This window comes from Scyliorhinus torazame, chromosome 7 (genome assembly GCF_047496885.1).
Source record: "Scyliorhinus torazame isolate Kashiwa2021f chromosome 7, sScyTor2.1, whole genome shotgun sequence".
NCBI classification, from domain to species: Eukaryota; Metazoa; Chordata; class Chondrichthyes; order Carcharhiniformes; family Scyliorhinidae; genus Scyliorhinus; species Scyliorhinus torazame.
Genome location: NC_092713.1, coordinates 10346869 through 10362212, shown reverse-complemented (window position 1 = coordinate 10362212; position 15344 = coordinate 10346869). Strand labels below are relative to the sequence as shown.

Sequence of the window (15344 nt, the reverse complement as noted above, 5' to 3'; positions counted from 1 at the left end):
GTAAGATGATGGTTAGCCTGGCAGTTTTGGTCTGTGGGTAAGGTGGTTAGCCTGGCAGCTTTGGTCTGTGGGTAAGATGATGGTTAGCCTGGCAGCTTTGGTCTGTGGGTAAGATGATGGTTAGCCTGGCAGTTTTGGTCTGTGGGTAAGATGGTTAGCCTGGCAGCTTTGGTCTGTGGGTAAGATGGTTAGCCTGGCAGCTTTGGTCTGTGGGTAAGATGGTTAGCATGGCAGCTTTGGTCTGTGGGTAAGATGGTTAGCATGGCAGCTTTGGTCTGTGGGTAAGATGGTTAGCCTGGCAGCTTTGGTCTGTGGGTAAGATGGTTAGCATGGCAGCTTTGGTCTGTGGGTAAGATGGTTAGCCTGGCAGCTTTGGTCTGTGGGTAAGGTGGTTAGCCCGGCAGCTTTGGTCTGTGGGTAAGATGGTTAGCATGGCAGCTTTGGTCTGTGGGTAAGATGGTTAGCCTGGCAGCTTTGGTCTGTGGGTAAGATGGTTAGCCTGGCAGCTTTGGTCTGTGGGTAAGATGGTTAGCCTGGCAGCTTTGGCCTGTGGGTAAGATGGTTAGCCTGGCAGTTTTGAGCTGCTGTGTGATGGACGGAAGCCTCAAGAAAGGGGATTCTGATTGTCTCTGTTTGCCACGTTGACACTGGCAGGGGCGGGTTAGCAACCACATGCCTGGCACTGATGGCGCGCTAATACCATGATTACTTTACTGTGATTACTTTACCATGATTACTTTACCGTGATTACTTTACCATGATTACTTTACTGTGATTACTTTACTGTGATTACTTTACCGTGATTACTTTACCGTGATTACTTTACCGTGATTACTTTACCGTGATTACTTTACCGTGATTGCTTTACCGTGATTGCTTTACCGTGATTACTTTACCATGATTACTTTACCGGGATTACTTTACTGTGATTGCTTTACCGTGATTACTTTACTGTGATTACTTTACCGTGATTACTTTACCGTGAATGCTTTACCGTGATTACTTTACTGTGATTACTTTACCGTGATTACTTTACCGTGATTACTTTACTGTGATTACTTTACCGTGATTACTTTACTGTGATTACTTTACTGTGATTACTTTACTGTGAATGCTTTACCGTGATTACTTTACTGTGATTACTTTACCGTGATTACTTTACCGTGATTACTTTACTGTGATTACTTTACCGTGATTACTTTACTGTGATTACTTTACCGTGATTACTTTACCGTGATTGCTTTACCGTGATTGCTTTACCGTGATTCATTTACCGTGATTACTTTACTGTGATTACTTTACTGTGATTACTTTACCGTGATTACTTTACTGTGATTACTTTACCGTGATTACTTTACCGTGATTACTTTACTGTGATTACTTTACCGTGATTACTTTACTGTGATTACTTTACCGTGATTACTTTACCGTGATTACTTTACCGTGATTACTTTACCGTGATTACTTTACTGTGATTACTTTACTGTGATTACTTTACCGTGATTACTTTACTGTGATTACTTTACCGTGATTACTTTACCGTGATTACTTTACTGTGATTACTTTACCGTGATTACTTTACTGTGATTACTTTACCGTGATTACTTTACCGTGATTACTTTACCGTGATTACTTTACCGTGATTACTTTACTGTGATTACTTTACCGTGATTACTTTACCGTGATTACTTTACTGTGATTACTTTACCGTGATTACTTTACTGTGATTACTTTACCGTGATTACTTTACCGTGATTGCTTTACCGTGATTGCTTTACCGTGATTCATTTACCGTGATTACTTTACTGTGATTACTTTACTGTGATTACTTTACCGTGATTACTTTACTGTGATTGCTTTACCGTGATTACTTTACCGTGATTACTTTACTGTGATTACTTTACCGTGAATGCTTTACCGTGATTACTTTACTGTGATTGCTTTACTGTGATTGCTTTACCGTGATTACTTTACTGTGATTGCTTTACCGTGATTACTTTACCGTGATTACTTTACTGTGATTACTTTACCGTGAATGCTTTACCGTGATTACTTTACCGTGAGTACTTTACCGTGATTGCTTTACCGTGATTGCTTTACCGTGATTCATTTACCGTGATTACTTTACTGTGATTACTTTACTGTGATTACTTTACCGTGATTACTTTACTGTGATTACTTTACCGTGAATGCTTTACCGTGATTACTTTACTGTGATTGCTTTACTGTGATTGCTTTACCGTGATTACTTTACTGTGATTGCTTTACCGTGATTACTTTACCGTGATTACTTTACTGTGATTACTTTACCGTGAATGCTTTACCGTGATTACTTTACCGTGATTACTTTACCGTGATTGCTTTACCGTGATTGCTTTACCGTGATTCATTTACCGTGATTACTTTACCATGATTACTTTACCGGGATTACTTTACTGTGATTGCTTTACCGTGATTACTTTACTGTGATTACTTTACCGTGATTGCTTTACCGTGATTGCTTTACCGTGATTGCTTTACCGTGATAGCTTTACCGTGATTACTTTACTGTGATTACTTTACTGTGATTACTTTACTGTGATTGCTTTACCGTGATTACTTTACTGTGATTACTTTACTGTGATTACTTTACCGTGATTACTTTACCGTGATTACTTTACTGTGATTACTTTACTGTGATTACTTTACCGTGATTGCTTTACCGTGATTGCTTTACCGTGATTCATTTACCGTGATTACTTTACCGTGATTACTTTACCGTGATTGCTTTACCGTGATTGCTTTACCGTGATTACTTTACCGTGATTACTTTACTGTGATTACTTTACTGTGATTACTTTACCGTGATTACTTTACTGTGATTACTTTACTGTGATTACTTTACTGTGATTACTTTACCGTGATTGCTTTACCGTGATTACTTTACTGTGATTACTTTACTGTGATTACTTTACTGTGATTACTTTACCGTGATTACTTTACTGTGATTACTTTACCGTGATTGCTTTACCGTGATTCATTTACCGTGATTACTTTACCATGATTACTTTACTGTGATTACTTTACCGTGATTACTTTACTGTGATTACTTTACTGTGATTACTTTACTGTGATTACTTTACTGTGATTACTTTACCGTGATTACTTTACCGTGATTACTTTACTGTGATTACTTTACTGTGATTACTTTACTGTGATTACTTTACTGTGATTACTTTACTGTGATTACTTTACTGTGATTACTTTACCGTGATTACTTTACTGTGATTACTTTACTGTGATTACTTTACTGTGATTACTTTACCGTGATTACTTTACTGTGATTACTTTACTGTGATTACTTTACTGTGATTACTTTACTGTGATTACTTTACTGTGATTACTTTACCGTGATTACTTTACCGTGATTACTTTACTGTGATTACTTTACTGTGATTACTTTACTGTGATTACTTTACTGTGATTACTTTACTGTGATTACTTTACTGTGATTACTTTACTGTGATTACTTTACTGTGATTACTTTACTGTGATTACTTTACTGTGATTACTTTACTGTGATTACTTTACCGTGATTACTTTACTGTGATTACTTTACTGTGATTACTTTACTGTGATTACTTTACTGTGATTACTTTACCGTGATTACTTTACCATTGACCTATTCTAACAAAATCATTTTCAAACTTTAACAAATAAGATAAAATAGTTACTTACAAATGATCCAATAGGACCTTTCGGCCCCTGAATTCCTTTATAACCAATATCTCCAATTGGACCCTGCCAAAATATTTTAAAAATCATCTGTTATTGGATACAGACTTCCTTCTCTTTTCAATGCTGAATATACGATCAGCAGCTGCATTATAAGATACTCTGAAAACAAACATTGCTAAAATCATTTACACTATCTTGGATTTCCAATTTCCCAATTTTCGATTTCTTTATCTTAACCGTGCAAACGTGTTTTGTGTTGATGACGGAAGAGGTGTTGTTTGCTGGATTGAAGGATTCTTCCAATCCAGAATCACACTCTGCTTTTCCCATGGCGAGGTCGGTCTATCCTTCTGGTCACCACAACCCGGACAGTATTAGAAAATCTCTCCAAATATTGTTGGGCCTTTCGCTGGGAGCAGCTACCACCTGTGGGATGGCCAATGACAAGGGAGCGTGCGGGAGGGAGCAGGGCGGTCATTGGTGGGACTTCACATGACAGAATCTCAGGGATACATCGAACCAGAGTTATCAACTCCAGGTGGCATTGCGAAGTTGAGCTTGTGTTCGGTCACCTGTACCAACACCTCTGAATCAGGTGGTCATGGTTCAAGGACCACCCAGGGGTCTATTGGCTACATGGTAGAAAAAGCAGTGGGTCAGACTCATACCTGACAATTGCAATCAGGAGCAGCCGTGAACTGCTGTTCCCTTGATTTCCAATTTGATTATATTCATTCACAGCATGTTAGCATCAATGACAAGACCAGCATTTGCTGCCCATCTCTAACTGCCCTTGAGATGTTGGGCATGAGGTACTTTCCTGAAATGAACTGAGTGGCCTGCTGGGCCGTTTCAGAGGCAGGTAAGAGTCGATCATATTGCCGTGGATCTGGAGTCACATGTGGGCCAGACCAGATCGGACGGCAGATTTCCTTCCCTAAACAGGGTGTTCGCAATAACCCAGTAACTAAACGGTTAGCATTACACAAATTGAATTTTATTGAATTAACTGAATTTAAATTCTCCAGCGCCATGGTGGGAGCTGCTGACCTTTAATGCAGACCTCTGGACTCTCGCTCAGTAACGTAATCTCTGCATTATTGTTTGCCGTTACATGAGGTGTGAGAGTCAGCTCCACTCGTTCAGCATCTCCTCCAGTATATCTTGGACAATGAGAGCATGAGGACGTGAGGAGCTGCTGTCCAAATGCACTCGACTGTGGTCAGAAAAACAACCCCGGTGGTCAGACCAGCTGCAGTTTTTCGACAGTGGATGTGAACATTTGAGACAAGAACGTTTCTGAATGCTGGCACGACAGGGTGAAGCCTCCACCTCTCCAGTCGCGCGATCCTGGATTCCCATTGTAGCCACACCACGTCGCCGGGAAACCCACGGGCAGGATACACTGGGAGATTCCCTCCGGCCGATAATTCACCCCAATGACCTCGAAAACTAAGTCACCTATTTGCTTTGATCTACATACTTTTGGGCCTTCGAAGCCTGGGAGCCCCATCAATCCTTGATCACCAGCCTCCCCCTGAAAGAAAATCCAACGCAGCCGTTAATTCAATTCAGAAATTTTAGATTTCCTCAGTGACGATTTCAACAAAGGTACACAGTTTGACCAAGTTTGCTTTGAACAAAGCCTTGACATGCTGCTGAAGGGTGGACTCCCAGAGGACACACATTTAATGATGATTGGCAAAGGAACCAGGGGCGACATGAGGAAAATCTCTCTTGTGCAGCGAGCGGTTAGAATTTGGAACGTGCTGTCTGGTAGAGTGAGGAACAGGGAATCAATAGCAGCCTTCAAACGGGAACTGGATGAACATTTAAAGCAGATGAAATTGCAAGGGTAAGCTGGAAGAGTTGGGACGAGCTTGATTGCTCTTTGAAAGAGGTGACCCAGACTTGATGGGCTGAATGGTCTGCTCTGCCCTGTACTTCCGGATGATTCCATATGTGCTCACAATCCTCCAGGATTGCCCTGCAGCCTCCAGAACCTGGAGACTAATCTCCAGGACTCTGCTATCAGCGAATCAGAGGGAAAAACCATTAGGGCATTAAAAAAAACACTGGTGTTTTTCTTGTCAATTTTCTTTGAACAGATTTGGCTTATCGATTACAAACATATCAGGGATGAGGGAGAAAAAGCTTGAAGTGTGGAAAGGCCACTGTCTAAGGATCTCCTGCCACACAAAGGATGCGGCGAAGGCTTTTGATTGGGTGGAGTGGGCTATTGGAGGTGCTGGGTTGGATCTGGTTAGGTCAGGGGACGAAATTCTCCGGTATCGGCGCGGTGTCCGCCGACCGGCGCCAAAAACAGCGCAAATCAGTCGGGCATCGCGCCGCCCCAAAGGTGCGGAATCCTCCGCATCTTGGGGGGCCCAGCCCTAACCTTGAGGGGCTAGGCCTGCGCCGGACTGATTTCCGCCCCGCCAGCTGGCGGGAAAGGCCTTTGGTGCCCCGCCAGCTGGCGCGGAAATGACATTGCCGGGCGGCGCATGTGTGGGAGCGTTAGTGGCCGCTCACGGCATCCCCGCGCATGCGCTGTGGAGGGAGTCTCTTCCGCCTCCGCCATGGTGGAGACCGTGGCGAAGGCGGAAGGAAAAGAGTGCCCCCACGGCACAGGCCCGCCCGTGGATCGGTGGGCCCCGTTCGCGGGCCAGGCCACCCCCGGGGCCAGATTGTCCCGCGCCCACCCCAGGATCCCGGAGCCCGCCCGCGCCGCCTTGTCCCGCCGGTAAGAGAGGTAGTTTAATCCACGCCGGCGGGACAGGCATCCTAGCAGCGGGACTTCGGCCCATCCGGGTTGGAGAACCGCGGGGGGGGGGGCGCCAACCGGCGCGGCGCGATTCCCGCCCCCGCCGAATCTCCGGTGCCGGAGAATTCTGCAACCTGCGAGGGCAGGATTTACGCCAGCCCCCGGCGATTCTCCGACCCGGCGGGGGGGTCGGAGAATCCCGCCCAGGGTTTGTGGATTGGGTTTGGCTGCTGTCCAGGGCACTGATGGCTGTTACTGGGACAAATAAGATGTGTCATGTGAGAGTACCTTTAAGAAATGGGTGTTTAAGAAATGTACCTTTAAGAAATGGGTGTTTATCAGTGATGTCAGAGAGTGGGTGGAGCTGGGCTGTCTGTCAGCTTTTTACTTTCATTTTAGGCTGTTTGCTGCAGGGTGTGCTTTAGTTTCGTTTCAGTGTTGGAGCTGAAGCCAGACAGAGCAGGTGTACTGCTGTTCTCTCTGCCATCAAAAGACTATCTCATGATCATTTGGTGAATTCAGAATGATAAATGTTCTCAGTAGTGAATGTAAACCTAATGTGCTTCTGTTAAAAGGTGTTTCTTGCGTCTTCTGGATGTTGTTTGGGAAGTTATTAAGGATTACTTAGTGTTGTATTCTTTGGGGGTTGTATTTGAATTGACGGTTGCTAAGATGTTCACTGTATGTTTTAAAAAGGTTAACTTGAATTCATAGAATAAACGTTGTTTTGCTTTAAAAAATACTTTTCCATTTCTGCTGTACCACACCTGTAGAGTGGGCCGTGTGCTCCCCATACCACAATCTAGTAAAAGTTGTGGGTCAGGTGAACTCCATGATACACTTTGAGGTTCTCTAAACCCTGGCCCATAACAGATGAGCATGGGTGCTTCAGGCTGAATCGGGAGACGAGGCAGGGGTGCCCGCTCTCCCCGCTGCTTTTTGTTCTGGCGATAGAGCAGTTGGCAGCGGCGTCGAGGGGTTGGAGAGGGTTTGCGAGGAGTGGGGTCGAGGACAGAGTCTCGTTGTATGGAGACGATTTTCTGTTATACATTTCGTACCCGGTAGGGAGCTTCGATAGGATCATGGAGATCCTGAGGGAATTTGGCCGTTTTTCAGGGTATAAATTGAACATGGGGACAAGCGAGGTGTTCCCGATTAATGCCAGGGGGCAGGAGAGGAGGTTGGGGCGTCATGTCCGAGATTCTGGGTGTGGGGGTGGCCCCGAGTCAGGAGGTGGCGATATTCGGTGTGTGGGAAGATCTGGCAGGTCAGGTGGGGAGAGAGGCCGATGTTTCCTGCACTTGGAGAAGTTCAAGTTCGCCTTCTGGGGACTGGAGGAGGGCTCACCCGGAGGGGGGGGGGGGGGGGGGGGGGGGGCTCACCCGGAGGCAGAAACTGTTTACAAATTCTTCAAGGTGAATGAAGGTGTCAGCGAGGGGCGGGGGTCCATCAAGAGGTGAAAGCCCATGTTAACCTGGCCACACTGCCAGGGCTGTAGGCAACAGCATAGGTACAACTCCAGTGATGGCCTCGTGCAGTGCGGCACCTCCTGTGCTGGACGGAAAGAAGCTCATCTGTATTGAACTTGACGCATTGTCAAACTTGAAAGGTGATTCAATATATTTACTGATTTTATGAATAAAGCATATTTTGGGGTAAAAAAATTATTTAATCATTTAGCCCCACCAGAAATCCATAATCAATCTTGTTTTATTGTAAATTGGTGCTTTGCTTCTCTATGTAGCTATTGCATTGACTGGAAAACTCTTCAGGATGTCCATGGCTGTGGGAGGCGCTATATAAATATAAGTCTTTCTTGTGGTTACTGATATGGAACAGGAACTCTGAGTGTTTGGGGTGGATCAAAGATGTGGAAGTAAGTAGGATCTCTTCTGGAGCTATAGTAGAGACAACACAGGCTATGAATTGGACATGGAATCTATTACGCTGCATGGTTCAGTCTTGCTAACTATTGGGGGCAGGGCTGGAGTTGCTGGCCACAATTCCGCTTAGTGAACATTATAAACTTTTAGGTAATACCTACCCTTAGTCCATTCGGACCAGATTCCCCAATGGCTCCTTGGTCACCCTGTACTCCAGTGTGACCTCTTTGTTTCCCTTGATGTCCAGGTTGACCTGGTAAACCCTTCTCCCCCTGTCAAGATATGAATAGTATTAAATAACAGGGTACAGAGAAATTACTGGAAATATCGAGCCCACTCCGTCATTCAGTATGACCACAGCTGATCTCATCCCAGCCTCAACTCCACCTTCCAGAACGCTCCCCATAATCCTTCATCCCGCTGCCAATTATAAACCGATCCACCTCCTCCTTAAATGTCTTTAGTGTTCCGGCGTCCACTGCACTCTGGGGTAGAGAATGCCACTGATTCACTAAACTCTTGAGTAAAGTAATTCCTCCTCATTTCTGTTTTAATAATGATAATAATAATTTTAAATCGAACATCTCTTTCATTCTAGAATGTCCAACAAGGAGACGCACCCCCTTTACGTCGAACCCGTCAATCCCCTTTAGCATCGATCTCCGCTCATTTTTCTAAACTCCAGCGAGTATAGGCCCAAACTGCTCAATCCCTTTTCATAAGACAAGTCCCTCATCCCTGGAATCAATCTAGTGAACCGTCTTGGAGGGCCTCAAATGCATTTACGCCCTTCCTCAAGTAAGGGGACCAAAACTGTTCGTAGTGCTCCAGACGTGGTCTCACCAAAGTCCTATACATTTGTAACAGAACGTCCCTACTTTTATACTCTATTACACTTTGATAATAAGTTGCCTATTTATTCCTCCGACCAAAATGGATGACCTCACAGTTATCACGGTAAATTCCATCTGCCACATTTTGGCCCACTCTCCTAAACTACCCATGTCCATTATTAAATTTCTTATTTCCTCATTGCAACTTGCTTTCCCACCTAGCTTAGTGTCGACTGCACCTTTGGCGACAGTACAATGATAACATTGATAAGATGATAACACGGCTGAGATTCAATCACCTTCGGTCCTCGCCTTCCTCTGCCACCCACCACGCCAGCTTCCCCAGGAGCGCCCTGTCGACCAGGTTTGCCAGCCAGGCCGAATAATCCAGGGTTGCCTTGGTCACCCTGCAGGAAGCACATCCGCTCATGAAACATTCATTTGAACTAGGGAAGCGCTGATTGTCCGAAAGAACAGAGAAGAAGGCATTTCTGAAAAGGGGATATATCCGGGATAATAGTGGGAATGATCTGGATATGTCAGATGATATTTAGCCTTCCCTGCCAATCTCTCCCCTCAACACTGCAAAAATCTAAACATCACGGGAAAATGATAGACAGTTTGCATTTCATGTTGGTTGCTGCATTTTCCTATTTAAACAAACGGAGATTCTACCTGGACTGCCCCAGTGTCATCAAGCAGAGCAACTTCAACGCAGAAGGGTATCATTAATAAAGAACTCATCCACAAAATCAAACGTAAATTACAACACAGAAATAATGGCCTGGAGTTGACATCAGCAGGGATGGTGGGTTTCAGAATCAGAGGCAAAAGAAGCGGATAGAAAAAAATAGAGAAGGATAATAATTGTTGTTATCAGTCTCCAATACTAGTTAACCTCTGAAGAAATGAGATTCTGCACATTTCCAGGGCCAGGGTTTACTTGGCAGGAGTTTTCACTTATTATGTCATTAAAACTTTTTATTCCCCAATGCATCAACCCTATCTGGTGTCTTTAGTGGGACCTTGTGGGGAAGTATCCAGCTTCATGCCACTGTCTGTATTTTAATAGTGTGCATATCAGCAAGGTTCTTGTACAGCACAAACTGAGGAGCAACATATCTGCACCAAATGCTCATACGCAGACTCCAGCAGTTACTGTACACGGGCAGCAGAGTGGCACAGTGGCGAGCACTGCTGCCTTACAGCGCCAGGGGCCCGGGTTCAAATCCGGCCTCAGGTGACTGTCTGTGCGGAGTCTGCACGCTCTCCCCGTGTCTGCGTGGGTTTCCTCTGGGTGCTCCGGTTTCCTCCCACAGTCCAAGGATGTGCAGGTTAGGTGAATTGTTCGTGATAAAATTGGCTCTTCATGTCCAGGGGTGTGCAGGTTAGGTTACGGGGAGAGGGCGGGGTGGATGTGGGGCGGGGGGGAGTGGACATGAGTAAGGTGTTCTTTCGGAGGGTCGGTGCAGTCTCGATGGGCTGAATGGCCTCCTTCTGCACTGTAGGGATTCTATGAATTTACTCGATTATAACAGTGAAAGATGCTTGTCTCATCATACAATTGTCACTAAATACTGGCCTTTGATGTTACTAATCTAATCCCTAAGCCTGCTTCAGTCCCTGTGGTACACATTCGTTGAGAAAGGCAGTGTACAGGTGGGAACTGTGGGCTCCCTCTCCAGAGTCTCTGAGCTTGGGATTTCACACAAAAGGAAGCCAGAATACCCACTACCATGTGCCGCACCCCCCCCCCCCCCCCGCACCTGTAGGTGTCCGATTCCATTTTGCTGAGGTTATTTTATTGTCCGATACGATGCCCCAAACTCCTGTCTGCCTCAGGGAGATTCTGTCTCAGAGGCAGGGACACTGCACCACATTTAAGGGGGAGCTGGAAAAACACATGAGGGAGAGAGGGACAGCAGGAGATGCTGATAAGGTGAGATGGAGAGGAGCGAGAGGCTGACATGCAGCAGAAACAGCAGCACAAGCTAGTCGCACAAACTGATTCAAAAACAGCTTCTTCCCCGCTGTCACCAGACTCCTTCACGACTCTCTTATGGACTGAACTGATCTCTCCACACATCTTCTCCACTGAGTAGCACTGCGCTCCACGGGCAGGATTCTCCCAGCCCGGGGCCGGGCCGGAGAATCCCCGCAACCGGGCCACGCCGCCCCAACGCCGGCAGCGGAGAATCGGCGCCATTGGCGCCGGCGCGTTTGGCACGGCGCCCGTCTGTACGTGACCGGGCCGTCGATTCTCCAGCCCAGATGGGCCCGAGCGGCCACTCTTAAAAGCCGGTGCCACCCACACCTGGTCACAGCCGGCGGGAACTCTGCGCGCAGGGTTGGGGGGCGGCCTGTGGGGGGGGGGGGGGGGGGGGGGGGGGGGGGGGAGGGGGGTGGGGGGAGCTCCGACCCCGGGGGGTGCCTCCGATGGGGCCTGGCCCCACGATCGGGGCCCACCGATCGGCAGGCCGGCCTCTCGCTCCCCGGCCCTATTTTCTTCCGCGCCGCCCCCTGAGCTCCCACGCCGTATTGCGCGGGGCCGGCACGTTGAGGGAGGCCACCGCGCATGCGCAGGTCCCGCGGCGCACAGTTCACACCGGGATGGGAGGCTGGAGTGGCGTGGATCGCTCCAGCGCCGTGCTGGCCGTCAGTAGGGGCCAGAATCGGTACTCCCAGCGGCCGGTTCACGCCGTTGTGAAACGCGACGGTGTTTCCGACGGCATGGACACTCTGCCACCGAATGGGGAATCCCGCCCCGATGTCTGTGCCTCTGTATTTAGATTGTGTATTTATTGTATGGCTTATGTTTTTGCACGTATGGAATGATCTGCCTGGACTGTAATCAGGACAATACTTTTCACTGTACCTCGGTACGCTTGACAATAAATCTAAATTGGGCAAAATGGGTAATTTGTGTGGTGTAAATATCAAGATGCGTTGTTTTAAATGCCCGCCTTGATTCCAATTTGTTTCCATAAACATTCGGCCCACTTATTGTGATAATGATATAATGGTGGCCTTTCGGGTGATGTCAACAAACAGTTATTATAATTGCTGGAACATATTTGTTTTGACTCACTCTGGCACAGGCAGCCTATTTTGTTTTAAAGGGTTGGGGACTTAAACAACTTGACAGGCTGAGATGTTTTTAAACTCTCACCTACACAGGCTGCCTATTTCCTTCAATGTTTAATGGGCTGGGGATTCAAATAAATTTGAAACTTGACAGTTTTACGAACCTTATCCACCTTTCAAGAGTATTTCTGACTTCTCTAAAGATTTATAGTGTGAGATAAGGCTCAGCACTCAGTTCAAATCACCCTGCTGAGCTTACATTTGCCACGTCTACGAGTCATTCTCTGCTCCCTTTCCCCTGCGAATGAAAATGGGATCTGTTGTAAGTGGGGGCGAGACTTCTGGATCGGAGTCTTACTTGTCATTTTAGAAAGGCTGAGGCGTCTCCGATATCTGGGCCAGAATGCCCTTCATGTCAAAAAAAAGGCAGTGAAAGTTGAATCACAATGTTAATGCCACCTGGCTGTGAAAGAATGTTATACATTTGTAAACCAGCAGAGGTCATGAAACTAGTGAGATTTGGACTGTGTTTCTGGAGAGGGTAAAGGATGCAGTGATGTGACAATTTCTCCCGGGAGAACTGGTGGGGGCGCAATCTTACCAAAAAATGGCAAAGTGTTGGTTCCGGTGAGAAAAATGGTGCATTTTGTCGGTGGGATTTTCCGCCGAACTTTGAGCCTCTTTAAATAAAGTTTCTTTCCCCACTCTTGGCGGCCTCTCACTGATTCGCTCACCCCACGGAAACCTAATCTCTACCTTCACCTGGGGAGCTCCACTTAAACGCCTCCTGGGCACATTTCAAAATGAATGAGCTGTTGTACAAGACAAAGGGGTTGTAGCACACGGATTGGGAATAAACCTTCTGCAGGCTGTGGTTTGATGCGTTACGGAGTTTTGTAATGTGTTTTTCTGTCAAGATAATGCTAAAGCTAAAACTGCTCTGTTAACAATGCACAGCACGGTAGCACAGTGGTTAGCACTGTGGCTTCACAGCGCCAGGGTCCCAGGTTCAATTCCCCGCTCGGTCACTGTCTGTGCGGAGTCTGCACGTTCTCCCCGTGTCTGCGTGGGTTTCCTCCGGGTGCTCCGGTTTCCTCCCACAGTCCAAAGACGTGCAGGTTAGGTGGATTGGCCGCGATAAATTGCCCTTAGTGACCAAAAAGGTTAGGAGGGGTTATTGGGTTACGGGGATAGGGTGGAAGTGAGGGCTTAAGTGGGTTGGAGCAGACTCGACGGGCCGAATGGCCTCCTTCTGTACTGTATGTTCTAAATCAGACAGCAGAGTCTGAGGAGCGGATGATGCACAATTAAACTCAAATCCCTAGAAATTGCTTTCTGAGTTAATCTACTCCACCATTAGCTTCACAAAAACAGGATAGGCAGCATTCGCGAATACCCAAGGGTCACAGAATCACAACATAAGCCGTGATTCTACCACCGGGAACGCTGAGGAGGCATTCCCAAGCATTCCCAAGCGTACTCCAGCCAGAACGGGGATTGAACCCTGCAATGTTGCCGTGATTTTGAACCACAGACTAGCCATCAAGCCAACTGAGCTCCCCAGGCATTACTCAGGCATGCTAAATATCCTTTCAATAACCTGGTGAGTATTAACTACAGACAGTCACCCTCTCTGACACTCAATGTAGAGTATCAATCCTTCAGGTTTTAATTGTTGTTGCATACATGTGTTTAATCCGTGCTACGCATGACCTGGAAGTGCTTGATGTTGAGTTGGATGCCAGAACTGGGAAATGTTCATTCCGCCACCTAAACATTTCTCATCATGTCCAGCACAAAACTCCAAAATTTACTGGGACATGAAACCCGCAATATACTTACAGGCTGCCCAGGACGTCCAGAAGCTCCTGGTTTTCCGACATTCCCGAGCTTTCCTCTTAATCCTGGGTATCCTGCTGCTCCTCTTTGACCGGTTGGTCCAGTGATTCCCTGGAAAACAAGTCAGGAAGACGGCGTTGATGAATGTGTATAAACAAGGCCAGGTGTCTTCATCGCTTTGCTCTTGGGCTGTGGGAAGTGCTGAAATACTGCAGGAATCACCAATCCATCCCAAGATTCCTCAGGGAGATACGGGTACGATTTCTGCTCGGGACGAGGCGGACGTATTTTACGATGTCGCCTCTTGCCTGTCCCAGAGTCAGTGACATTGGCGGTTCAGAACTAGGTGCAGTGGCTACCTCGCATCCTGCCTCCAAGCTGAATCTTTTCCCTCAGCCCTGCTTCAGTTTGGATAATTCTTCCGCAGTAACGGGCTGGGAATGTGAACTGGGAATGATTTTCTCACTTTCTTAATTTTCGTTCCTGTTTTATGTCCCCTTGTGTCCCACCTTCATCTAATATAATAATAATCTTTTAGTGTCACAAGTAGGCTTACATTAACACTGCAATGAAGTTACTGTGAGAATCCCCTAGTCGTACACAGAGGGAGAATTCAGAATGTTCAATTCACCTAACGGCACGTCTTTTGGGACTTGTGGGAGGAAACCGGAGCACCCGGAGGAAACCCACGCAGACACGGGGAGAACGTGCAGACTCCGCACAGTGACCCAAGCCGGGAATCGAACCCGGGTCCCTGGCACTGTGAAGCAACAGTGCTAACCACTGTGCTACCGTGCCGCCTATAAAGGGGAGCATGCAGGCGGTGGTGTTCCCCATGTGTCTTCTGCCCCTGTTTTTATGGATGGGAGGTGATGCTGAAAGGTCCTTGGAAAATTCTCCTATTGTAACCTGTATCAAGCAGGCTGCTTTATCCTGAATGGTGTCGAGCAGCTTGAGTGTTGTCGGAGCTGCACACATCCAGGCAAGTGGAGAGTATTCCATCACACTCCTGACTTGAGCCGTGTAGATGGTGGACAGGTTTTGGGGCGTCAGGAGGTGAGTTACTCTCCGCAGGATTCCCAGCCTCTGACCTGCCCTGGTAGCCACAGTATTAATGTGGCTGGGTCCAGTTCAGTTTCTATCAATGGTAACCCCCAGGATGTTGATATTGGGGGATTCAGTGATGTCAATGCCGTTGAATGTCAAGGGTCAGTGGTTAGACCT

General features: G+C 46.8%; 1 protein-coding gene across 1 annotated transcript in view; it reads right to left on the bottom strand.

Annotated features, from left to right (window-relative positions):
* LOC140427240 (uncharacterized) overlaps nt 1-15344 on the bottom strand; it is a 435573-nt gene that overhangs the window by 39201 nt on the left and 381028 nt on the right. Inside the window, 5 exon segments of the mRNA XM_072512840.1 lie at nt 3718-3780; nt 5201-5254; nt 8526-8636; nt 9497-9604; nt 14124-14231. Coding sequence (XP_072368941.1) covers nt 3718-3780; nt 5201-5254; nt 8526-8636; nt 9497-9604; nt 14124-14231 — 444 coding nt within the window.